General features: G+C 36.9%; 1 protein-coding gene and 1 long non-coding RNA gene across 2 annotated transcripts in view; one reads left to right on the top strand and one right to left on the bottom strand.

Moving 5' to 3' along the window:
- Positions 1-13,771: 13,771 nt before the first annotated feature.
- Positions 13,772-20,337, bottom strand: LOC144250333 (uncharacterized). Its single transcript, XR_013342452.1, has 3 exons — positions 20,267-20,337; positions 18,369-18,526; positions 13,772-13,971 (listed from the first exon to the last, which is right to left on the bottom strand). It is a non-coding gene; the product is annotated as an uncharacterized LOC144250333 (long non-coding RNA).
- A 63-nt stretch (positions 20,338-20,400) lies between these two features.
- Positions 20,401-27,587, top strand: part of Obi1 (ORC ubiquitin ligase 1) — a 47,089-nt gene continuing 39,902 nt past the window's right edge. Inside the window, exon 1 of the mRNA XM_026400262.2 lies at positions 20,401-20,497. Within this exon, the coding sequence (XP_026256047.1) occupies positions 20,426-20,497 (72 nt within the window). The 5' untranslated portion in view covers positions 20,401-20,425. The remainder of the gene's footprint in view (positions 20,498-27,587) is intronic.

Below are 27,587 nucleotides of genomic sequence, written 5' to 3'. Positions count from 1 at the left end.
AACACCTCTCCACCTCCACTCCAAATCTACTGTGTACTAGATATGAATAAAGACTAGTCCCACCTTATTTATGGGGAATATATTCCAAGCCCCTAGTGGATGCCGGAAACTAAGTCTGAAACTAAGTATCAATCCATTATATATATATATATATATATATATATATATATATATATATATATACACACACACACAATGTTCTTCCTACACATACATACATATGATAAAGTTTAATTTATAAATTAAGCACCCTAAAAGATTAACAACAATAAGAAAGTAGAACAATTATAATGATGCACTGTAATAAAAGTTGTGTAACTGCAGTCTCTATCTTTCTTAAGACATATGGTCATATTTTCTGCAGGTAGCAGAAATCATAACCACAGATAAGGGGTTTACTATATCCAGAATGATTAGAAAATTGATTGACTTCTCAATGATAACTTTCAGAATCGAATATCATCTTCATGAGAAGATGGCACAGATTTAGATCCCACTCTGGCCCCATCTGAATTACAGTGTTAGATATTAACTTCAGAGAATTCTTTAAACCAGATCCAGTGATCTTACAATCATTTCTTCATTTCTTTGGAGTCAATAGCAATACAGAACAAGAATCATACAAGGAATTGAAAGGCAGCCTGGATACTCTTAGTCGTTTCTTTTTTTATTTTTTTTAATGTTAGACCTTTATTTAGTTATGTATTATATCCCCTGTTTATTTTGAGATCACAGTAATCTTTACAACAAAAATTGGTCTTTTGAATACAACTTTAAATGAGCTTAAGTCAGGTCTATTTTAGAGCCATTCTAACATGGAATAAGGTGAGAAATAGAGCCTTATCTCAGGTAAGGCAGGGCTCTTCACAAATAACACAATACAACATTACGTCTGAAACATGAATAGAACAAAGGCTAAGATGGCTTCTTTTGGGGAGGATTTCTATTTTTTAATTTTTAAAATTTAAAAAAATTGTTTTTTTATTTATATATGACAGTAGACTGTATTTTGACCTATCATATATACATGGAGGCCATTTTTGTGGTTGTACAAGATATGAAGTTACACTGGTCATATATTTACATATAAACATAGGAAAGTTTGTTTGATTCATTCTACTGTTTTTCCTATTCTCATCTCCTCTTTCTCCCCCTGTCCAATATGTTTCCTGTGAAGAAACTCATTTCTTATTAATTTACTTTCTGTGTTAGATGATGTTAAATATTCCTTTCAATTCTTACATAATATGATTTTATGATTATTACCATCATTTTATTTTTCTCCCCACTTTTGATACAGTTCGCTGAGACACTATTGGAGGTGTGAATTGTTACAGACAACAAATGAAGCTGAACAAAATTAGTGTATTTGTTCCATTCAAAGAAAACTTAAGAGTTTTATTTCTTCCTATCCCACTGATTCCCCTAGGAAAAAAAAATCTTCTTGACCAAAATAAGAGTTTCTTGCAATCATCTAAGAAATCACCAACTCTCCGGAGAGTCTTATCCCCCACCTTCTGCAGCCATTGAGGAGGGTAAAATGGAGCACAGGATTTAGTGACTCTGAATTCCTCACTTTCTTGATTCATTCTGGACATTGACCAGAACAACCTGCTGGGAGACCCCAATAAAGAGGCCACCTTAACAAACACTTTGCCTTTCCCTTCATTTATAATTGAGGTTGAGCTTGTCAATAAAGCCTTCCAAAGGCCATTCACCACAGTACTCTTAGACAAGTATTTACATTCTTTTCTCCTCCCCTATCAACAGCAAGACTATTTTTTGTTACCTTAAAAAAAATGAATAGTAGTAGCAGGCAGCTGAAAACAGACCTTAGCTTTTCTACCCTGATATGGTTTTAAAAGGTACCTACTGTAACAAAACAAATCACAGACAATGAGAGCTTGTCCCACTCTTCTCTGGCTTTAGCTCTTGTGATGTGGTGTAAAGGAATTTCTCAAATGGGGTCCTGAAGTCTTTTTGCTCCCTGCTTCTCCTGCTGTGACTATTCTGTTACACATTGCCACTTTTTCCCCTACTTTTATTCTTCTTGTTTGGTAACAAATGATATGAGAAATTACTAGACTTGAGCCCATTTTTCTCCCTTTTTTCCCTCCTTCCCTAACATTCACTGTTCTTATTGGGTTCTTATGAAAATGATTCTTTGTAGATGTCTATTAATAAATATAAAGTAAAATAGTAAAGCAACAACAGTAATGAGCTTGTTCCTTTTCTTCATCTTGTCAATCATAATCACCTGCTGCTTGCACATTCACCAAATATTGAAAGTGGCTCTTCTCCTTATTTGTAATGTTTACTTTATTTTACCTCAAAACATATGCAAATAAAGATTAATTGTACCCAGACTTTGTAGATCATTTTTTAATTAACAGAGTTCACTGTGCTTAGAGAATATGATGATTAAATAGGACAGCAAAATGGCTAATCCATCATAAAATTTATAAGTTCCTCACCTCAAAAAATTTCAACTTAAGATGCTTTTAGTCATTGGAACAGTTCAGCCTTGCAGTAAAAGACAGGAAGGCAACTAATGTGAGCTAAAGCCCCATATTTGCATTAGCATCAGTCAAATAAAAGAAAACAACATAACCTATTTTAATTACATTCAAGGTGTTTGTCCTATTAATCTGAAAATTACCCATGCAAAAATAGATTCCATTGATGAAATAATACTCTCTGTGTATTGGAAAAAGAAATAAAACTACCCTGGAGATAAAGCAAAATGTGGTAAACCCGTCTTACAAACTTGCATGGTGGTTTCCCAGGAAACCAAAACTGCAGATGTACAAACTAAAATGCAGATGTGGGTATTTCAAATAACCAAAACCACTTTTCATTCCGAATGAGACCAATTCATTTCCAGACTTTTATACAGAATGCCATATTCTTCTAAATTGAAATTAAAATCTGATCTCCCAAGCATAAACATGAGTGCTGTGTGAGGATGAACATTTTTTCAATTAAATTTGATTTTTAAACCCATATACTATATGTTCTCCAAAGACTGGCAACTAGTGAACCACCAGGTAACCTTGTTCTTTGGTATCTCTCCAGGGGCTCTGCTGAATCATCGCCTTACAAGTCCTGTGCCAACTCTGGAACAAACACAAACGTATATTTCCTCTCCAAATGCACCACTTCTGCCAGGAAACTAACAGATGCACCAACAAATGTTGCAAGTCTGCCTATTAAACATGGAGCTCATTGAATTTCTATTGCATTTCTCCAGCACAAGTGCATTTGGAGCAAAGAAAGAAATTAAAATGAAGTCAGGTGTCATTCAAGAAAATTACAGTCCCACAGAGGACAGTTTTGAGTTGCAGCTTTGAGTTGCCATGCTGTGCCTTTCACAGCTGCCTACAGTTTCTGTCATTAATAATCAGTAAATAAGATCTGCAGGTGGGCCTGGAAGGCACCCCGAGCCAAGAAGACGGCAGTTAGGGCTTCTGTCTCTAAGATGGGTGGCCAGGCTCATTTGCACAACCCAGCTTATGTTTCTACACAAAAGTGCAACCCTACTTAGCATAGCTTCGGGGAAGCTGCCACAATACAGGGAATGCTAATTACTGTAACCAACTGGCAACGATGCATCCAAAATTAAATGGCCTGTGACTGAGCAGATGAACAATTTTTATGGCCCAAAGATCAGGGAACAGGGATAGTTTGTTAAATTAACTGACAGCCTCTTTGGTCTAAGTAGGTGAGTTGAAGTCATTTGAAAGCTGTGTTTTCGTGCAGTTACATACCAGAGTCTCTCCTGTGTAAGTACAGTTCCCCCTGCAGTTTTATGTGGGAGTATGGCTACATTTAGTACATAAAATTCACAAAGTTCCCCAGTTCAGTTCATAAATGACCAGGAGAAGCTATTCCAAATCCCTGTGGGATTGATCTTTCACATACAAAGATCTGCTCTTTTTAAATTCACCTGAAAGTAATTCATAGAGTTGTGGAGAGAGGTTTTTAGTAAACCTACAGAACCCTGCATGAACAAAAGCTTTTAACTTCTAATTTCCAACATTGATCACACTTAGAAACCAAGCTGTTTCACCAGCATATCTGAAGTAGCTGTTATTACAAGTTCATTCCCAACTTTAAGGTCTATCTAAAAGTCTTTCTGAAAAACAAATAATATAGAGATAGGAAAAGTGCCTCTAAAATTTCCAGCCTATTGAAAATAAAGCTTTTATACATCACAATTGAATCCAGGATTTCTCAGCTTAACATCACTGATAGTTTGGACTGTGTACCCAGGGAATGACAGGAGCATGGTCCTGAACATTATAAAATGCAACATCCCTCACCTCTACTCTTCAAATGTCAGTAACAATCTCTGCTCTTTCCCAGTTGTAACAACCAAAAATATTTCCAGGCATTACCAAATGACCCTGGGGAACAAAATCACTGCCAGTTTAGAACCACACTTATTGAATTTCTGTGATATTATATCAGACTCTGCAAGATAGAGAATGAGTAAGCAATAGATTGAGAAATAACAGTCAAACCATGACACAGTTCTGACCTGGATGAGTGTGTAATTTAACAAGGGAGACACATACATACACATCGACACTGTATGATAAGGGCTAAAATAGAGACGTGCGCAGGATGCTTTGGACATATAGAAGTGGGATGACAACTCCTGGAGGAGGTAACTCTGAGTTGGAACTTGAAAAATGAGTTGAAATTGACCAACTAAAGAAAGATGGAAAGCACATTGCAGACAGAGGAAACAGCTTAGGCAAAAATTTGGAGATTTACAACATGAGGTATGCATCCAGTTCTAAGTGGTTCACTCTACTGACACTAGAGTTTTTTAAAGCACATAAAATTTTTGAAAACAAGAAAAACAAAACGCTATGAGTTAGGAGTGGAGTATGTTATTTTATAAGAAAGTTCTTCCTAAACATTAGTTCTACAAATACTGATTATGAAATAGGAATACAAAGAGCTGTGTCCTGGCCATGTAGATGCTCACTGTGGTAGACAGCTTTTCATCCCTCTAACAAATATCAGAGAAACTCAACTTAAAGAGGGAAAGATTAATTTTGGTTCATGGTTTCAGAGGTTTCAGTCCATGGTTACTTGTCTCTGTTGTTCCTGGGCCTGTGGTGAGGCAGAACATTATAACAGAGGGGCATGAGAGAAGAAAGATACTTACCTCATGGCAGCCAGAAAGGAGAAAGAGAGAGAGAGAGACAGACAAAGAGAGGAAGAAGATGGGGCTGGGAACAAGATATATCCTCTCAGGGCACAAACCCCCGACTTACTTCCTCTAACCATGCCCTACCGTCTTGCAGTTTCCCAACAGTTTATTCAATTATGAATCCATCAATGGATTGACCCACTGATGAGGTTAGAGCCATGATGAGCCAATCATTTCCTCAAATCCCCACCTCTGAACATTACTGCATTGAGGACCAATGCATCTATTCTACTTTGCCTGTCATTGTGAGAGAGATCAGGAGACAATCTTGATGAAATCAGTGAAAGAAAGAAGATAGTAGCAAGATGCGAAAAACCATTAAGCTGGAGGATGAGAGTGAAGTGGTTTGGTGTGGTCAGTCAGTGTTCAGTATTTAAGTCTATCTTAAATAATTGAATAGAATCTTATAATAGGGGTAAATACTTCTACAGTGATAAGGAAGTGGGAAAAGACAGCAGATTCCTAACATGGCCAGAAATTCTGTTGGTTTTAGTTGGTCTTAATAGCAAATGAAATTATGATGGTTTTTAGATGGTCTTAATAGTAAATGAAGGAAATATTGAAATATTGCATTTTCCTGGAATATTTTGCATTTTATGATAAACACCACATATTTTAGCATTGTTCTTACATAATTCTCACCATAAACAATTATTGGAAGGATTTTATTTTGTTGGAAAAAATTTAAAAGCCATTTTTTATCATATATTATACCTGTGCAAATGTCAAACCTCTAGGAAATGACTTGTGCCATTCTCCTCCATTCCTGACTTCAAAAAAATGAGCAGGCAGTAAATAATGCCTCTGACCACAGATGTTTCTGCCCCACACCCCTTAGGGACTCTGTTGCCTGCAGCCAATAGACTTAGGTACATTCCTGCCTAGAGCAGGTAATAATCCAGTCCAGCTAGTTAGCATCCTGCAAGTTAACTCTTTCTTTTCCAGAGGCAAGTGCAGTAATCTCTTCCTTTTTTCTTGCATTTTCTTTAGAAGAACAAAATTTTCATTATAAAAGGCATTGCACTGAATATACACTTTGCCTTCCTATTACCCCTTCCTCCAGGAAAGAGATCAGAAACTATATTATAAAACTGAAAAAAAAAAAAAATATATATATATATATATATGGAAAGAAATTTCTGCCTATGGTTCTCAAATTGGGGTTTACATAAGAATCATATGAATATCTTCAGTCTAGAAATTTAGCACATACCGAGTTGGAAACAAATCTCTACTTTTATTTAGATGATTCTTACATAGGGACACATTTTTAGAAACAAATTTTAGAGGAACACAAGATACAATTTTTAGAGAATATTTTAAACATCTGGCTGAAGATTAGACTTGCCTTTACTTTTTCTGCAAATGAATGGATGAAATGATTAATCAAAGCACAAACTTGTGAACTATGAAAATTTGGGTGATGACCCAAAAAGGATCAGGCATATTCAATACTTCAATATCCTCTCAGGAGTTCTCAAAGGGAATCTCCTATCTCATTTCACATGGCTCAAACTCAAATATTGCCTGGCTTCTTTCATAACTCATATTTTATAAGGAATACAGGGATTCGAAGATATTCATTTCAAGGAATCTCCATCCATTAAACAAAAGAGAAACTGTCTCAAAATCCATTGTCATAGGCTGAATGTCATTTCTTGGGTGAACTTAAGACCTGATGATAACAGCCATAAAACCTCTAGTTTACTTGATGCTTCACCTTGGGTCTCAATTCTTTGTCATAGAAGCAAACACATAGAGAGGGGAATGCCTGAATTAAACTGGGAAACAATGTGATGTGGCTCTAATCTAACATTAGCTAAGGTGGGGCTGACTCCTAGGCTTGAAACATCAAAGAGATAAGAAGAAGAAAGAAACAACTTCATCAAAATTAAATATTTTTACTCTTCAAAATAAATGATTATAAAAATGAAAAGATAGACAAAAAACTAAGAGAAAATATTCACAAAACATATCTATAGCAAAGGACTTGTGTTGAGAATGTATAAACAACCCTTATAAGTGAAAAAGAAGACAATCAACTTCAAATAGGCAAGCAAGATTTAAAACACTTCACCAAAGAAGATATATAGATGGCAAAGAGCATATGAAAAGATCCTTTAGGGAAATTCAAATTAATATAATAATAGATACCATTATGTATCTATTATAATGGCTAAATACATGAAAGGCTGACTTTACCAATTATTAATAAGAATATGGGGCATATGGAATTCCCATACACTGCTAGTGGAAATGCAAAATGATAAACCACTCTTGACGACACTTTGATGATTTTTCTTAAAACATAAACACACTAATAAAGTCTGCCAATTATGGGAGATTTGCTGTGTAGATAACAATGGGGCATAAGACTGAAGAAATTAGAAATGGAGCCTCCTAATCTCCTTTGGGAACTAAGAAGGATAACCTATCTGTTGGTGGTTTTTCCTGGGTGGGAGACTGAATTACTATCAATCAACTAGCTGAAAGGGGCCTGTTTTCTCATGTCTGTCTAAAGTCTGGTATGTAAGGCCCAATATTCCAGTGTGGAGCCTTGAAGATTCTGTATCACTTCTCCAGGCACTGAGTGTGTCTGTCACCTAGAGCAGTATGCCAGCAGGGGTTGTCAGGTGAAGCTGTTTCCCAGCTGTTTATAGCAGAGCTACATTGCTTCAGGCTGAGAGTATGTGGTTTGTCCAGCCACCTGGTCTGTTTTCTTCCATCCATCCTCTACAAATCTACTGATGATGGCTTAAGTGCTGTTGGAAGTACCACAGAGTCTGTTCGTCTCATTGGATTGGAGTTATACTTTTATAAACCCCAGAATGGTCCAAGGCCTTCCCCTTGACCTGAACTCACCCTCAGATTAGGTAATACCAGAAGATATATCTGGCCATTCTCTCTATCTCCTGGGCTGATTCCAGAGCTTTGTGAACTTGTGTACTCACTCAGTGGACTCTCCTGTTTTCTCACTTTGCTATTTAAAAGGCATATCTCTTTTTTTATTTCTAAAATGGCTAGAGTCCTGATAGAAATGAGTGATATCATCTCACTCATCTTTACCCTTATCTTCATCCAAGAAGACCTCCTCTCAGTTAATCTGACCATTCTTCTAAGCCTAGACCATCATTCCTGCTCCAGGAAAATTTTCAGTATTCTAGCCTACAAGGTCCATCTCTTTTATGCCTGACTTATCATCACACTTACCGCTATACACCTTCATTTGATTTTATTAAATATATCACATATAGTAATCTGCCTTTTTATTCCATAGTCCCATCTATTTTATACACCACCAACTACCAATAAGTTAGTTTTGGGTTTTGTTTTGTTTTTTTTTTTTTTTTGACACTAATACTCCCTTGATCAGAAATTTTCATTGGCTCCCAAGAGCTCACAAAGCAAAGTCTAAAAACAAAGTAGGAGACCTCCACTGCTAACATCCACCTCTTTCCTCGGTCTTTCTACTGTGGGCCTTTTTCCAGTTTATGCTCTGACTAAAATGAACCATGGATTGTCTTTTTAATGCTTTGCTATTTTCATAATTTAGCAAATGCTATTACCTCCACCAATAACACCTTTGCCCCCCCATATGTCTATATCTGACCAGCTCAAATGATGTTTTCTCTATAGTCTTTTTTAACGCACCCTTAACCTTCCCACTTTCCAATTCCCATTGCCACATATTTTAATTCTCTTAAGACTCTTAATTGCCTTATTCCTTTTTAAGGAGTTATTTATGTATAAGTAAGTATCCCTTGCCCTGGCAGTGCTATAAGAACTATAAGGGTAAGGTGAAGTCCATATTCAATCATCTTCCCTCATAGTGTCTTAAATATAGTAAAAACTTAACAGTTCTTTCAAGCTCAGTAGTATTCTCTGAACAGAGGCAGCTGGACTAGAATTTGAGTGAATGGAAGAACTACAGTTTTTGTCCTAATATTTGTTAGTTCTGTATCATGCTTAGCCTTAGTCTCCTCACATGTAAAACTGACATGAGAGCATCCTCTTGATCTTCCCAATCTATTCATAGAGTCATTGATTAGCCAATGACACTTTCAGACAGTGTGTTGAAAATGCCTTAACAACCACCATGTCTCACACAAGGTAAAGTCAGTATCTGCACATACTTTCATAACCACATATATTTTATACATTGCAACTAATGATGTTAGGTACATAAAACCACATGAAGTTAAAGTAGCTCAGTGACTCTTTTTTTAAAATTTGTTCTATTTTTTTTCTTTTTAGTTATACATAACAGTAGAACGTAGTTTGGTGAATTATACATACATAGAACATAGCTTATTCTAGTTAAGATTCCACTCTTGGGGTTGTACATGATGTGGAGTTACCCTAGTCATGTATTCAAATAGAAAGCTAGTAAAGTTATGTCCAATTAATTCTCCCCTCCCCCCTCCTTTCCCTTCATTTCCCTTTGTCTAATCCAATGGACTTTTATTATTCTCTTCTACTACCTCCCTTGTTTTGGGTTAGCATCCACAAATTAGAGAAAATATTCCGCTTTTTTTTTTCAGGGGGTGGGTAGAGACTGGCTTATTTCACTTAGCATGATATTCTCCAGTTCCATCCATTTACCAGCAAATGCCATTATTTCATTCTTTATAGCTGAGTAATATTCCATGGGTATATATATACACCACATTTTCTTTATCCATTTATCTGTTGAAGGACACCTAGGGTGTTTCCATAGCTTGGCTATTGTGAGTTGAACTGTTATAAACATCGATATAGTCTGTGTCATACTCAGTGACTTGTATAGTACCCTTCAGGCCAGAGAAGATTGGGAATGGCCAGGTATATCTTCTGGTATATATGGTCTCTAAACACTAGTGTAGGAGATATAGTGCCTGACTTAGTCTTGTGTAATTTCCATTAAACAATTTATAATAGACACTAAAAATACCTGCTGACCCAAATGGATTCTATGACATTTTGACTGGAAGTACAAAATAATTTAGAAACTGCCTGACTGAAAAAAAAATCTCATTTGAAGAGCAGTAATTAGGAGCACATGTTGTATGCCCTGTCCTACAATATCTGTACTATCCTAGGCAATGGCTCAGAACCTCTATGAGTTTCCACCAGAATGTAACGTTTAAGAAGGTGGGGATTTTTTATCTATTGTGTTCATTTCTGTTTACTCAAAGTTAGATCAGTGCTTGGCACATAGTATATGTTCAAATATATTTGTTGAATGAATGGTAACAATCTCACAGGAAGGTCCTGTGAATTAAGAAAAGTATCACTTAGAGTTCATTATAAAGACTGGAATTCAGCAAGTAATTTTCAGTAAACTGGCCATTATTACTGTAACAAATCTATAGTCATTTCTTTGAATTGGGACTGAATGGAGAGAAGGCACAAAAGGATGAATTCTCTAACCTAAACACCTAATCTTGGTTAGTAGGAACTGCAACTTTAGAAACAATTAAAAAGTACATTCTGATGAACATTGACTGCACAAAGGTACCTGTGAAAGCAAGAGTTACCACTGAAGTTTAGAACATGTAATGACTAAACAAAAAGAACTCCCTGATGCCATACACCAATATCATATGCACATTTTTTAAAACCATATTTTTTCTACAAAAATTTTAATATAGCAGCAAACATACTAATAAGGCATTCATAGGAATCTAGGTAACAGTTCCTTTATATTGAAGGGATGCTCTATAAATGTAACATTTATATCCATAGCTGAAAACCACTTATGAAATCAAATGTACATGTTAAGTCATTTTTTAATTAATATTTATGCATTGAAAATTGTGATACAGGTATTTAAATATTTAAGTTAGAACAGCAATGTATAACACAGAGGGATAACCAATATTCAAATAATACAATAAAATATAAGTAACAATACTATTGTCTTTGATCCTGGGGCATCTCCTGCCTTGTATTTCTTTTCTAAAACATTGTCTCCTCCCCCTGCCACTAAGAACACAACAAATCCTAAATAAGACATTTTTACCAGTTTAAAACAGGGTTAATCCCAGTGGCTCTGGAGGCTAAGGCAGGAGGATTGCGAGTTCAAAGCCAGCCTCAGAAAAAGTGAGGCACTAAGCAACTCAGTGAGACCCTGTCTCTAAATAAATTACAAAATAGGGGTCTAGGGGATATGGCTCAGTGGTTGAGTGCCCCTGAGTTCAATTCCCACTACCCCACTTCCCACCAAAAAACAAAGCTCTAGGCAGTTTAAAATTTTCAAATTTTCTATTCAGCAATCCTTTATTTAAATCCTAGAAGCTTGTTCTTTTTACTTCTAAAAAAATTATTTTTACATGATGTTTTATTCCTTAAAGATCCATGATTAAATAATGATAAAGATGACAAAATAATGGCAGCTATATAAACATCAACAAATTCAAAATTTATTTAGGGGGTGGAGTTTAACTTATTGGTAGGGAGCTTACCCAGCATGCCTTACACCTGGATTTCATCTCCGGCACTGCAGAAAAGTACTATTTTTAATTGTAGTCTGTTATCATTCAACTAGAATGTATCTTCTGGTGTTTACCTGCCTATTATTTATCTACTTCATTAGGTTCTCATATCCACATAAACACTCTTAAACTGAGCTTTCCTATCTCATTAATCCTTTTGGTATAGGTTTAAATCAAAAGAAAATAATCTCCTTTATTGAAAGATTTGCATATTACTCAATATGTATGTCATGATCTGTTTTCCTAAAATAAATTTTTAAAACAAAAAGAAGTGGATTTAATTCAATCAGCTTTTCCCACAACTTAGTTACTTATGATAAATATCAACCTAACAGTATGGAAAATGTTAATTCTTTCAGGCAATGAGTACTCAACTGAAGGCCACAATACTGAATCTTTTATTATTAATTTTTAAGTTGGCAAAAAATAATTGTATATATGGTGGGAAACAATATTATGTTTGATATATGTATACACTCTGGAATGATTAAATCAAGCTAATTAACATATCCATAACCTCATATGTGTTTTGTCACAATGTAAATGTGTAAAATCTACTCTCTTAAACATTTGAAAATGCACATTACCATATTACCTTGTTATTAACTGTAATCACCATGCTTTGAAATAGATGACAAAAACTCATTCCTTCCATCTGAAGTGATACACCCTTCAGCCAACATTGCCTCACCTCCAGCCATGGTAAATACCATTCTATTCTCTACTCTTTGAATTTAACATTTTTAGATTTCATGAAAGTGAGATCATGCATCACAATACTGACTCTTGAGTGAATCCATAAATTCAGTAATTGCCTATGTTCCATACCTGCCCCCTTTGTTGTTGCTAGAAGTCTGGATATAGTCCCAAATTTCTTTCCCTTTGAATGCATCTTGATGATGGACAAAAGATACTGTTTCACCCAGCCAGTTTCTCTAGGTTTTAAGAGCCTTGCTATCCTTGGTTGCTACTGAATATCCTGATCATCCTTTTCCAGAGATGGAAAAACTTACTTGATCCCTACCCTGAAAGAGACTTAATCCTTAGTGTCCCCATACCACTGTGCAGATTTCATGCCTATCCCAAAGTAACTTCTCCCTAGGTGGTAGCTGTTATGGCTATACTATCCTAATATATTTCATTAAGTTTTATATTGAGTGACTCAAGTTCTGGAAGGCAGACATCATGTCATATCCAGGCGTAAAAAATGATTTCTGTAACATAGTGCATCTTTGACAAAGGATTGTTGACTGACCAGCCACTGGAATACAAGTCAGAAATTCCATTAATGGCACTTATAGCTATGCATTCTCTGCTTCCTCTCTGAACCTCAGTTTTCTGAATTATAAAACAGAAAGTATGGCAAGACATCCCCTTATTAGGATCATTGTAAGGGAAGCATAGTAGGCATTGCAGAAATATCTGCCAGGCTGAACCTCTCACTATTTTCACTGGACTACTTTTTGCAGCTTTGGCAGAGTTAATGTGTCTAGGAAATAAATTACAATAAGAGTCAGATTTTTACTTCCTCTCAGTTTTTGCAAAGCTAGCATAATGAGGTTCAGGCTAGTTCTTGAAAACGTATGTTTAACCTTATGCTTTGATAGAAAGCTAAGGAGAGGAGAAAATTGAAGAAAGGCAAGTGTTGGTCAAATGACTTTTGGGTTGGTAAAAATACCATCTTGTTTAGAGTGAATAGGTAAGGGAATACTAGATTTCACTTGGCTCAAATATCATATTTATTAAAATAACCAAATTTTTCCTTTTAACTGCTATCTCAAAAAGAATATAAATACTTCAGTGTAGAGACACACCAATGAGAGGAAAAGGAAAAATCTAGTATTCAATCTGAACTTATATAGTAAGCCCGGCATAGTGGCTATTCTTGAGGCTGAGGCAGGAGGATTGCAAGTTTGAAGCCAGCCTGGGGAACTTAGCAAGAATTTGTCTCAAATAAATTAATTAATTTAATTAAATTAAAAGGCTGAGCTAGAGTGCCCCTGCATTCAATTCCCAGTAGAGCAAGAAAAAGAAATCTGTTGTACATTACAATCAGCAAAAAAACAAACGATACTTATTGGCATTTTCTTTTATTCTTAAAAACACATTGAGAATCTTTAAAAAATAAAGAAAAATGAGTACCAGCCTATTGACCTATGAAAGTTCCTTTTTATAGCTGTAGCTGAGAAGGAGTTTGTCCTACAAGTTGAGGATGTAGTGCAGAGGTAGAGGTACTGGCCTAATGTGCTTGAGGTCTGGGATGGATCCCCAAAGCTGAAAAAAAAAAGAAAAAACAAAACAAAATGAAACAAAACAAAACAACAACAACAAAAAAAAAACTTCTCTTCATTGCCTTTCAACAAAGAAACCATGTTAAACTTATATATATAACATATCTACTGGATGAATATAGGTAATTTCTGAGGCCCATAAGAGCAGAGATTGGCAATATTATTAGTTAATAATGGCATATCTCAAAAGCAAAAAGGCCACCAAAAGAGGAAAATGAGAAGATGGGGAGACACCTAGGCACAGAAGCCCACAGCAAACATGCAACAAACTCTCTCCAACAGAGATCCTGACTAAGAAGAGCAGAGAGAAGCTTTTTCAGAGATCTCTCTCTAGCATTCACATGGCCAAGGAGCCACAACCCTCCAGACTCTCCACTTTACATTGCTTCAAAGTAATGGTTGCCCAGTGAAAGATAACAATCACAAAATTCCCTCTTTGTGAATTCATGAATTTGCATTCTTCTTCGTGTTTATCATATAGATGAGTCTGATTCAAGTGAATCTGATGAGTACTGATTTCCCTGGTACATTCCATTTTCTAGCCTTTTAAGGCTTGGAGCAAAACCCAAAGCAAACTAAGTTCATCAAAATAATACCACCTGTGAAGCTCTATGGCACAGTTCACAGCTTCTCCAGGTGCCTCTGTCCATTTCATGGATCTCCTAGGTGGCTAACTGGTCCCTGGTCCCTGGGAATGCAGCAACCACTTATGCTGCCCTAGAACCATATATGGAAGTTCTGTATTTGATAGCTATTTTATACTATAATTAGATAACATTTTAGACATTATTTAAGCAACCTCTTCTGAGGTCATTTTGCCTGATCCTCCTAACATGCAGATGAGAGGTCTGATATCCACAGAGGTGCAGTGGTTTGCCCTCCATCACACAGGCAGGTAAGCTGCAGTCACAGAATTATCTTCTATCTACCTTGATGTCCAAAGCATTTGTTGTTGAGATTACCACGTATCAAATGTATATGCAGTGGCCAAAATGAATGGTGGGAGGGGACAAAGAAAGTGAAGCCAGAGTTGAAAGAGATTCTGATCTAGGAAAATGAAGTCATATCATAAATAACACTTAAAATAAATGATTGCTTAAACAATAACTGAGAACACTGAGTGTGTAAAAGAGGTGTTGGGCCCTATTTTCAGAAAAAACATCCTGACAAGTCCTGGCCAGCTGATAAGGACACCATGACCAAGTTCAGGATGCCATTGTGGGGTAGGTACCCTCAAACAAAATGCAATTATTTATGGACCATTGGTAAATAGTATAGAAACATTAGTTTTACTTAAAGGGCCCTGGCTTTGAGTTCCTATGGAGGAGCATCCCTTGGAGATTTTGCTCACACCTAAAATGAGTGCAAAAAGGAAACACATGTTCTCCTATGGGCAACTTAAAATCAAAAGCAGTCAGAATCTTTAAGTTGAATTCTCTGTTCTGTTATTTTGTCAAGTCCTATAACCTCTCTGCCCTGGTGGTTGTGTTACAATCTTTCTGGAGATAGTATTTTCTTCACTTATTCGTGTGTGTGTGTGTGTGTGTGTGTGTGTGTGTGTGTGTGTTGCTGGGGATTGAACCCAAGGCCTTGTGCCTGCAAGGGAAGCACTCTACCAAATGAACTATATCCCCAGCCCTCTTCATTTACTCTCTAGTATTCAACAAACATTTGTGAAGTAACACTTAGCCTTGGGTGGAACTAACCTATTCTCTTAAAGATGACTTAATTTAAAACTATTGCCCAACTTGCAACATTTTCATATATTTAAAATTATAACTTGCTATGTCACAATGGCTGGGGTGAACCAATAACAAGAGCATCCAGAACAAAAATTACTGTAAAAATTGGCAATTTTTGGATGAAATAGAATAGTTGGATTCTGTTATTCCGTTTCTAAAGTGGCTCATTAATAGTAGAGTGGCTGGCACATTACTGTTAGTCATTAAAATATTTGTAGAATGAATAAATTAAGGCAGGGATATTGTTTGTTTGATTCACATCTATATACCCAGCCCTTTGAGTGATGTGTGGCACATAAAAAGTATTTAAATGTTGTGGGATGAAGAAATAAATAACAAATTACATTTATTTATTCCACAATAACTATCTTGTGATTACATTTCAACTTGATGTGCAGGTTTAATATTAAACTCTCTATTGCTACTTGAGAAGACAGGTTTAGTTTCAAGCTAGGGCAGTGTGACTTACCCATTGGAATGTAAACTCCATTAAGTAGAACTTTGAGTGAGTTGTTTCTTAACACTTAATAAACATGCATTAAAAGAGTGAATTGTTTTGCAATGAACATGGATAACAGGTAACATATATTCTAAAAATAAATAAAAACAAAAGCTACTATGCACAAGAAACCCAAGTTTTTCTACTGTAGTAAAACATCTTTGCTACCACCATCTTGGTATATTTTAACTCAGGATTCCCAAGTTTTTGAGAGGATGGTACCACACCTGACGTCTGTGCAACTGGGCTAGCACCTCTCATAAATTTTTAATGCAATTTTTATGAGTTTTCTCAGTTTTAACCACAATCCATGTGGGGGGTGTATAAATTTAAAACAAACAAAAAATTGTCATTCAGGAATGAAAAATAAATGTAATTTGAAATCAATATTTATGAAGTTGTGATTAATTGACTGATGACCAAATGATTACAAAACGTCTGTCTGAAACATCTACTCAAATTTATTAGCTTTGACCAAAAAAATTAAAAAACAATCTGAACTGGGTCAATGAAAGAATAATGCATTCCTAATCAATTTTTAATAGCACTTAAGATTTTATATTTTTTTTAAACTTGCTTTTAAATAATTTATCATTAAAATGAATCTGATTTAAACAAGGGGTAAAAGGTGTTCCACAGCTAGTTGATGGTTTTCTTAGCAAAGAAATTCAATTATGACTGACTTTTTATTACTGAACTACTTTATTAATAATAATACATCTTGCACTTACATGAAGGCATTGGGCCAACAATCTGAGAGAATCCATCAAGTGTGATCTAGGATTTAACTTCACTTCTAACTATTATCCAGTGGTTTACCTTATCCTTGCCTCAATTTCCTCATATATAAAAAGAGGGACTTCATGATGACCCCCCCAAAGCCTCTGTAGATCTACAGATGTATAAAAAATAGTTTAGGAGGCCTTAGCCTATTCTGGATGTCATAGGTAACTGAATTCCTCCAGTCACAGGATTTCTCATATGAGGCTGTTAAGAAGGGGAAATAGAAATCAAGCAGAAAGTCAATGAGCCATGTGATCTTTACCTTCCTTTTAGAGTAATTATAGCATCATCACACTATTTGAGCTAAACAATGTCTATTTAGAACATGATTTATCAAAAAACTAGGAAATCCCCTTCATAAAATAGAGAGAAGAGATAGTTCTTGATCTTGACTCACTTGCATTATTAAAAGCAAAGCCCAGAAAATGACTTGGAATGGGGCCGGGGTTGTGGCTCAGCGGTAGAGCATTCGCCTAGCACGTGTGAGGCACTGGGTTTGATCCTCAGCACCACATAAAAATGAATAAATAAAGGTATTATGTCCAACTACAACTAAAAAATAAATATTAAAAAAAGAAAATAACCTGGAATCAATCTGGACCTTGAGAGAGTCCTGATCAACATGTATTGCTAGCAATATTATTTGTGTGTGTATGTGTGTGTGTGTGTGTGTGTGTGTGTGTGTGTGTGTGTTGGTATCTATCCACAAAGCATAAATATACAAAGTGTCTATGTTGCAGTATGATTATGTTTGTGCTAATGCATATAGTAACATATTAACTAAAATGTTTGCCAGGACATGTGCTAGAATGTTAATAGTGAACACCACAAAGATTTAGAGAGATGTGGCAAAAGAATAAAGGAAATTTTGCTTAATATTTGATATATTTTTAAAATCTTAATTTTTTAAAAAATTAGTCTATTATTTTTATAATTCTCAAGAGTAACATGGTCTTCTCTTTTGAGGTAAAAACAAGTAAACATGTTTAACATAAAACAGCTTGGGCTTATAAAAAAAGTAGGCGATGGCTAAGGCTGTTTGTGGAATATTCACTTAGTACTAGATACTGGATAAATTAGATGTAATCCCTAGCCTGGAGAAACATAGTCTGTTGTGGTGGTAAACACATAATCAACTATAATAGAATGTGATCAGCATAGAAATAGTTGTATGGTCAGAGCACTAAAACAGCACTATGATAAACTATGATAACAGTAATAAATGTGAAAGAAGATGTTGGAAATAGTCTAGGTTTTAATTTTCTACTTAAAATGGAAGCAATAATGTGTTAAATTGATCTTTGTTACTAGATATTGACACCAATCACAGGGATAATATATAAGAAATTAACTTGCCTGGTAAGTGAAGAAAAAGTCTTTTTAAAAATAAGTGTCTTCAATGTGTCTTTCTGATATATTGTTTCCAAGGATGGATGTCAGAGGCTGAACATTCTTACTCCTATGTCCCATTCAGAAGCTGTAGAAGGAGGCCCTGAAATATCATGTTAACAAGCCTAGGCAAAAGAAAACATTAAGATGGGAAAAGATGAAACCAGAATGACAGTAGGTGATGATCTGGAGCTTCATAGCCAGAGACTTGAAAGATAAATTGGCAGAACAGGAGAATTCTGGACTTCATATAAATATGACTTTTTAAGGAAATCAACAAATTGGATGACTTATGCCGGACATTCTGAAAAAGTTTACATTAAACAGAATCAGTATGATTATTTTGTTCAGCTCTCCAATTGCAAGCATATTATGGTCTCTGACTGTTAGAGAATAAAGTTGCTAAACTATTTGAAAGAACTCTCACTGCCACTTGTAAGCCATTTTGAGATAGATTTGGGATTCTTCAAGTGAACTACTATCTGTTCCCATTGCACTATTGCCTGGCCCTTTTTATACACATCATACTAAGCATAAATTGCCCTCATTTAAAACACACACACACACACACACACACACACACACACACGTAAAACACTAAGAGGCAAAGATTAAATAAGTTGCCTAAGATCACAGGAAGTTGTTGAGGGCAGAGATTTCTATTTCAGTTGTCTAGGTCCATAAATCCTTACTCTTAACCCCGAGGCTGGTTTTTGCTATGTATTGTCTCCTTTTCAGAAAGATTAATAAAATATGTTCCTTTAATATTGTTTCTAGGGCTGGGGCTGTAGCTCAGTGGCAGAGCACTTGCCTAGCATGAGTGAGGCACTCAGTTTGATCCTCAGCACCACATACAAATAAACAAATAAAATAAAGGCATCTGTAAAAAAAAAAAAAGTTTCTAAATCTCCCAACTCACAGATTATATTTGTTTGCATAATACATCACATCAGCTCTTCTTCACTTAAATCAGGTACAGTTAAATTCCAAATATGTTAAAATTTAAGATTCATTGAGAAACTTTTAAGTTTTTTTTTCTTTTTTACAGTTGGGAAATGCTAATTTATAACCACAGAAATTCTTCCATGGAGTTCCACAAGAAGGTGGTACACTTCACATCCAAGGATGCACTTGAAAGAGTTAAAATGCATTGCACAAGATCATAGCTCACACCATTTGCAGCTTTCTCACTTATGGATGTGAATGAGGCTCCTGGATGGAATCCTTAAAACTACTTTTGGTAGAAATCACAGAAGGGGGGGCTGGGGATGTGGCTCAAGCAGTAGCGCGCTGGCCTGGCATGCGTGCGGCCCGGGTTCGATCCTCAGCACCACATACCAACAAAGATGTTGTGTCCGCTGAGAACTAAAAAAATAAATAAATATTTAAAAAAAAAAAAAAAAAGAAATCACAGAAGGGTCAACAGTGAGAGTCTTGTCTTCAAGGAGAGCTGAGATTAACGTATCCAGATTATTTCTGGATACAGAAGATAAGGAGAAAAATTACTGTTTTTAAAGCAAATTGGAAGCAAGCACATGGTATCACTTCAGAATGGAAAAGGAACTGAAAGGGGTGGAAAAGTTGTTCGGGAAACTTAAAATGTATAGATAACGTCTTTTTTTTTATTCGAGTCTCTCGACTGCGTCCAGTTTATTGTGAGGGGTTTCATCTTCAAGCAATTTCCCCCATCCCCATAAAACTCTCTGGGGAAAAAATCTGGGGAGTTAAAATCGCTAATCCATACTGCCTTCTACTATTACACTTGCCCTTAAACTTTCAAGATCGTCGATACGTGTAGAAACACACTTTTTCTTCTCATTCTTAGGAATCTTGCAGCACCTGAACTGGGGGAAGTTTTTCTTTACCTTTTAATGAAACGGAAAAAGCCCGGGCGAAAGCGCGTTTTCGTTTCCTCTCCCGGGCAGGCCCTGCCGGGCCGCCGTAGCCGGCCTCGCGCGTCCTTGGTGGTGGTGAGGAGCCGCTGTCGGCGGGACTTCCGTGTTGGCGGGATTCTGAACGCTGCCATGGCTCAGACCGTGCAGAACGTTACATTGTCTCTCACTCTGCCCATCACGTGCCACATTTGCTTGGGGAAGGTAAAGGTTGATTCCGGGCACAGCTACGAAACGCGGTTGGGTATGAAGTGCCCTCCGGCGCCGAGAGCGGTCTCGATGCCGGGCGGGGATGGGGCGTGAGGCGCCGCGCTGGGAGAAGACGCTCACCCGCGTTCTCCTCACGCGGCGGGAGGCCGTGTCCCGGGGCCCAGCGGAGCATGCGGTGATGAGTGGGTTCCTCTGGAAGCCTTGTAAAGGGGATGACAGCGTCCCGGGGCCAGGCAGTGAGGCTGCACCGCGCTTGTGGCCACCGCCGGAGGCCTCACTGGGGCCGACGCCGGCCTCGGAGGGGCCGCAGCGGAATTGCTCCGCTGTGGCATTTTAGCCCCTTTTGCAACCCCGAGTGGAGAATGACCCGTGAAAGCACATTTCCTCGTAGCCTCACCTCAGGTTTCTGAGACCCCTGTACAACCGGAGTGTCTGTGCTCCGGGGCCTGCTGTGCTATTTGGAGAATGTGGTCCATTTTAAGGTCCTTTTCTTATTCTGGCCTCCAGGTTGGTCTTTGCTCCGGGGTCAGAATATGAAAAGTAAATAGTTGATGTCCCTGGGTGGTATTTAAAATAAGAGGGATGGCCTTTAACTCCTCTAGGGGATCCTTGGCCAGATAGAATCCTCTCTCTTTGTCATGCAGTAGGTGCCTAATGTATTTGTGAAACTGTGGGAGAAGGTACTTACGAATTAGAAACGGAGTTTTGAATGTTCTCAGGCCTGGGTCTCCCCTCTCTTTTTCGTTTTTGCATCCCATTCGGATTTTTAAAGAACCTTTTTTTTTTTTTTTTTTTTTTTTTTTTTTTTTTAAATCTCGTGGATCAAGAAGGGGGAAGATACTGATACAATGAGTTTTTTGTTTTTGTTTTTTTTTTTTTTCCCACCCTGAATGGTTTTTGATGTCTGTAGCGTGTCTGGGTTGAATTTCTCCCCACAGTGTAGACAGACTACACCCCCAGGCTTAGAATTGACTCTGCAAACTTAATGAAGCAAAGATTTGAGTGCCAGCCAGTACTAGTTTGAGGTTCACTGTGCTGAGTTCAGGAAGTAGAAGGAAGTCAGGATTGGAAGCAACTGATAACTCTTGATACCGGTCCAAAAGAAATGCCAGAGAAGCAGCAGACGTGCTGTGAGAGGACATAATGGATGGCTTGATCGATTCTGATTAGAGAAATCTAGGATGACCTGGGCACGGATGGTGTTTGAGCTGGCATTTGCCACCACTGCCAGCTTGCCAGGCTGGTGAAAGGAGGAAGTGATTTTTCTATTTGCTGTATATTTGATTTCTGATAAATTTCCCAGAAGTACCTGTTAAATTCTGAATGAATTTCCAATGGTAGTCTTAAAACTGACAGAAAAATATAGGGAGGTGACTTTCTTTTGGTCTTCATTGTACATGCTATACCTAGTTTCTGTTAGTAAGCTGACTTTTAAAATTACATTGAATTGCCTGGTTTACACTTACCAAATCTATGCTTTTTGTGTTTAACCAAATTGATAACAAATAGAATAGTACTTTGCAGATTATGGAATGCTTTTGAATATATTTATTTTGTTTACTTCTCACACTAATGCTATGAGATAGATGAGGGTTGGTTTTCTCTCTCTCTCTCTCTCTTTTTTTTTTTTTTTTTTTTAATAAGGAAGCAAAAGCTTAGAATCTCTAGTAGTGGAACTTATGTCTTCAGTAGAATACAAAAACACCTGACCTCATCCATGCCACCAAACACTTTAGATGGGTTTTCCCCCACTCCCACCCAGTAGTGGTTAGTTTTATTCTAAAATAAGAATCAGATAATAAAAATTAAAGGATTAGCAATTTGTAAACAGGCATATTTTCTGTTACGGAAGCAGAAAGGTGTGGGCCTGAGTGACTGAGTTCTTCAGACTAGTTGGGTTCTAATCTAGGTTCTGCCACTTACGGTTATATGGTCTTGTAAAAATTACTCTCTGGCCTCAGTTTCCTTATCTTTAAAATGGGAATGGTAATAGTATCAACTCTCATCCTTATGTTTTGGGAAGGATAAAATCAAACATAAATGCTGTTATAAAATCTGGTTCATAGTAATATTCAGTAACTATTAACTTTTATTCTGGGCATTGAAACAGGCCCTCAAACTGAGAAAAATCATTCTTTTCCAGTGACTATTCCTTCCAGTTGCTTTTTGAATCCATTGCACTTCTGGAAATTGCCATAGTACATACAGGGATTTTAACTGGTTCCATGTGACTGTTGACTATTCTAATCCAATCTGTTTGTGCTACCCATTCTTCCACACATATAATATTTCTGGGGTACTAAATAAATAATTTTTCATTTGGAAAGAAATCTATTTTGGTCTAGCTCCATAGTATTAAAAGTTCTGCTTAATGTGAAGGGCAAATTTTTTGACTGAAGTAATCAGAAATGAAACTGACTTACCTACAATGAAGGGGTTCCAGCTTCTCACAGTGTCCAATAATAGTGTGGACTTTTTTGCTAGGAATACTATCAAAAGGATCCTGTTTCATCAAGGACTGCATGCTTTGCTCTTCACCCATATTGTTGATTTAAATTTTTTAAAAGATAGGACTAGGGACAAGAATCTAATGCAACTTGGAGTCTTCACTTTGGGTTGCAAAAATTCATTTATCATTGTTCACTGGGGATTGCTGATTGGCGAGTAAGTCATTCATCCACCTTAGTACATTGAGCCCATGTTTGAATCCTAATTACCTCAAAGCTCCAAAGAGTGGGTTTATGAACCTTGTGTATTATTGTCACAAGTAATTTGCCATCTGGAATACAAGTTCTACACTTTTTTCTCTTTTCCAAATTAAGTTTGAAGAATATAGTCATTTGATAATATTGTTTTTAGATACTTATAGTATAATAAAAAGATAAACTCAAAAAGTGTTGATAGAGCCCAATAATTATCAGGGTTGGTATATAACAGCTGATGTATTTATTAATAGGATTCCAGTTTATCTATGAAGCATTTCTGTTAGGAATAAAGATAGGAAAGGGGAAAGAGGGTAGGTAGGAATGAGGACCTCAATAAGTACATATTATTAACTGACTTATTTCATGTGGTTTTAAAGTTCTAGAATATAAATTCTGGCTCAGACCCAGAGGTTTCTTACAACATAGCAAGAACAATGCAGGAATTTTATTTTGAAGTTTCCAAATTCTCAAGGTTAAAGTAGTGGGGCCCCTACCATAGTCATTGCTACACCACAGCCTTATCATTCTAGGTCTTTGTTAGGGAAACAAGATGTGACAAGAACAATAGTATTTCGGGAGATTAGGTTGACTCTCCTCCCTAGCAAGGATGCCAAAGGGGCAGAGGAATTGATATTAAGTATAATTGCCAGACTAGTTGATCAAGCTGATCTACAATTCCTTTACTCTTATCATCTCTTATTAGTGCACAGTCTCTTCTTTCAGGCACATATCCCCTATTTTTTATTCTCAGATTATTGTTTGTGAACCTTGCTGCAAGGAAGGAAGAACTGTTTTTTAACTAAAAAGAGTATGTGATTTTAAAATGGAATAACGCTTAATGCAAATTCAGGATCTGTCATCATAACATGAATCATTATTTCTTTGAGTCTCAGTTTACAACCCCATTAACTTGTTAGGAAGATTGATTTGGATATCCTTGACCAATAATTCTCAGTAGGGTGGAGGGAGATTTTGACCTATCTCTGACATTTGTTAATGTCTGAAGACATTTCTTATTGTTCATAGGAGGCTGCTACTGGTATCTACTTGGTGAAACCCAGGGATTCTGCTATCTAAACATCCTACAATATATACAGGACTTCCTCCTACAACAAAAAATTTTTTAGTCAGTGGTGCCCAAGATGAGAAAGCCTGTCCTAAATAACTGTATAATTCCTAGTAGCTGAGCCTAGGATGACATGGATATTAATCGACAACAACTTTAGTTGTGACTTCTCCAAGTATATTTGATGTTCTAAGAAAGGTTTTGGTCATAATCTCTCTTAAGATGGAAAATATTCATATAAAAAATAAAATGACATAATAAGAAAACAGATTATAGGGTTAATTTTTTATTTATTTATTTATTTTTTTGCACCAAGGACAGCACCCTCTGGTCCACTTCCGTGTGAATAGTCCACGTTTTATACCTTGCTGTTTTAACTCTTCCTCTTCTTCTTTCTCACCAGTCTTATGAAACATTACCTTAAAATATCATTTCAACATGCTTTCTCTAGATGAATTTGGGATTATATATGTCACTTGCATGCAGGTATAAATAAAATGAAATGTGATCTTGCATTTTTATTTCCTAACAGTGCCATTTTTTCCCACAGAAACCATTTAAGAGTAAATTGAATGGATATAATGATTATTTCAATTGAGAGTATTTTATTGGAGGAGAATTAAGGGAGGGATACATTCTTTGTATTTTGCTATGCAAGCTACAGTCAAACAAATGACTAGTAACTTGTTTTAATAGTTCATTATGCTTTTTTTCAGTTCTAAGCTAAATTTATACCATTGTTTAGAAATCATCATATGATAAATACCCCATGCAAGGAAATCAACTAGTAAACTGTTTCAAAAATCCAGCACAATGACAGTGATAATACTAGGTATCCAACAGTGCAAATGATTATCTTATGAGTGACATTTTAATGGCCTATAGTATACAGAGCCAACTAGTCTTGTCTGTGGTTGTTCTGTATCATTTTAGCATGTTAAATGGAGAAATTAAACTCCCTTCTCTTTGCACAGTTTATCAGTGGCCATTGATTTTTTTGCTTCTTGGGATACTTTTTGGGAATATTATCTTAGCTTTTCATTTTAGTACATCATAATTCACTTTTATTAGTCTTACAGTTTTCAAAGCATTGTACCAGATGCTCCATGTAGATAGAGTAGCACATTGCCACTGTCCCCGAGGAGTCTGAAATCTAGTGGGGAAGGCAGAATATAAACAATTTTCTAAGCAAGGCACAATGCAGAAAGAAGTAAACATTAAGTAAGTTAGCGAGTACCCTATTAGACACAGTTATATTAGCTTCTTTCTGTTACTGTGACAAAATACCTGAAATAATAAACTTATAAGTAAGAAAAGCTTATTTTGCTCCTACAGTTCTAGAGATTTCAGTCTATGACTGGCCTCGTTGCTTTGAACCTATGGCAGGCAGCACAGTACATCATGAGAGAAGCTTATGATAGAGGAAGTTGCTAACCCCATGGCATCCAGTAAGCAAAGAGAGAAGGAGGAAGAGCTGGGGTCCCAATATCCCTTTCAAGGGCATTATCTTACTGAACTAACTTCCTTTCACTGCATCTCACCTCCTATAGGTTCTGCTACCTCCCAGTAGCACCATAGGCTTGGGACTAAGCCTTTAATATGTGGGTATTTGGGAGCTATGCATGATCCAAACTGTAGCATTCCACCCCTGGTTCCCAAGGTGCATGTCTGCCTCAGTGTAAAATGCATTCAACCTATCTCTAAGAGTCTCTAGAATCTTAACTGTTACAGCATTGCTTAAATGTTCCAAACCTTTCAAATCCAAAGTCTCCTCCTAGGCTCAAGGCAGACTCATCTATGAGCCCCTGTAAAGAAAAAAAAAAATTAAAGATTGCATACTTCCAAGATACAATGGCATGGGGAACACTACCATTCCAAAAGCAAGGAATAGGGTCATAGAAAGGAAGGATTTGATTAAAGCGACACAAAACCTAGTAGAGTTAAGTTCTAATGCTCCATATTTCACATTAAGTCCTAATTGTCCACGTCTGACATTCTGGCACACTATGGTAGAGTATGAGCTCCAAAAGGCTTGTGCAGCCCAGTTCTTATGACCTTGCTGGGTGCAGCCCATATAATCATTCTCTTGGGCTGGTTCTGCTCACTGCCTGTAGCTTTCCTGGGCAGGTATTTCTTGTTCCTGGCATCTTTAATTTTCCAGGATCGGTATTGCAGCTTCACAGATCTCCCTTTCAGGTCCTACATGTAGGGGGCTAAAACACTGCCTGGTTTCCTAGGCTTTCCTTTGAAATCTTTGTGGAAGCCTCTACAGACACGCTTACTCTTAAATTCTGCATACCTAAAAAATTAGTATCATTTGGGTGATGCTAGGACCTGTTACTGCTTCAAACACAGCTGCAGTAGTCTCAGAGTGCCTTGACAGCTGAAAAGGGGGAAACAAATTCTGGTAAAACAATTCTGTAGGTGGCTCTGTGTGAGCAGGGCACCCTAACCCTCTTAGAGTCGTTGAAACAAGTTTGCACATTTATGCCTTTTAGCCCAGGATGGGTGGCATCTTGCTGATGCCTGAGATGCCTTCATGGTATCTTTCATATTCTCAGTGTGAAATACTGGACTACTTTTTAATGGTGCTTATCTTTTAGCAACTGTACCTTACTTGGCAGCACTTTTAAAAGTGCTCCTTTTCTTGGCAAACTACATCTTCCTAATTCTTCGGTTCTGTTCTTTCCTCTTGATTCTCACGATATTTGTCTAAAAGCAGATGGTAACACCTATGCTGCCACCTGAATGCTGTACTGCCTTAAAAATTTCCTCTGCCAAATAAACTAGACCATCAACTTTTGGGGGGTGGGGGTTACTGGGGTTTGAACTCAGGGGCATTCGTCCACTGAGTCACATCCTCAGCCCTATTTTGTATTTTACTTAGAGACAGGGTCTTACTGAGTTGCTTAGCATCTTGCTTTTTTGCTGATGCTGGCTTTTTAAAAAAATTGTATTTATTCTAATTTGTTATTCATGGCAGCAGATTGCATTTTAATACATAGTACACATATAGAACACAATTTTTCACATCTCTGGTTATTCACAAAGTAGAGTCACACCATTTGTGTCTTCATACCCATACTTAAGTTAATGATGTCCACCTCATTCCACCATCTTTCCTACTCCCTTGCCCCCTCCCTTTCTCTCCCCCCCTTGCCCTATCTAAAGTTCCTCCATTCCTTTCATGCTCCCCCCTCCATCCCCATTATGGATTAGCATCCACGTATCAGAGAAAACATTTGGCCTTTGGCTTTATGGGATAGGGATACTTCACTTAGCATAGTATTCTCCAACTCCGTCCATTTACCTG

Source organism: Urocitellus parryii, chromosome 2 (assembly GCF_045843805.1).
Source record: "Urocitellus parryii isolate mUroPar1 chromosome 2, mUroPar1.hap1, whole genome shotgun sequence".
Classification (NCBI taxonomy): Eukaryota; Metazoa; Chordata; class Mammalia; order Rodentia; family Sciuridae; genus Urocitellus; species Urocitellus parryii.
The sequence above is the reverse complement of the archived record's forward strand: the minus strand, read 5'-3'. Positions and strand labels throughout refer to the sequence as shown.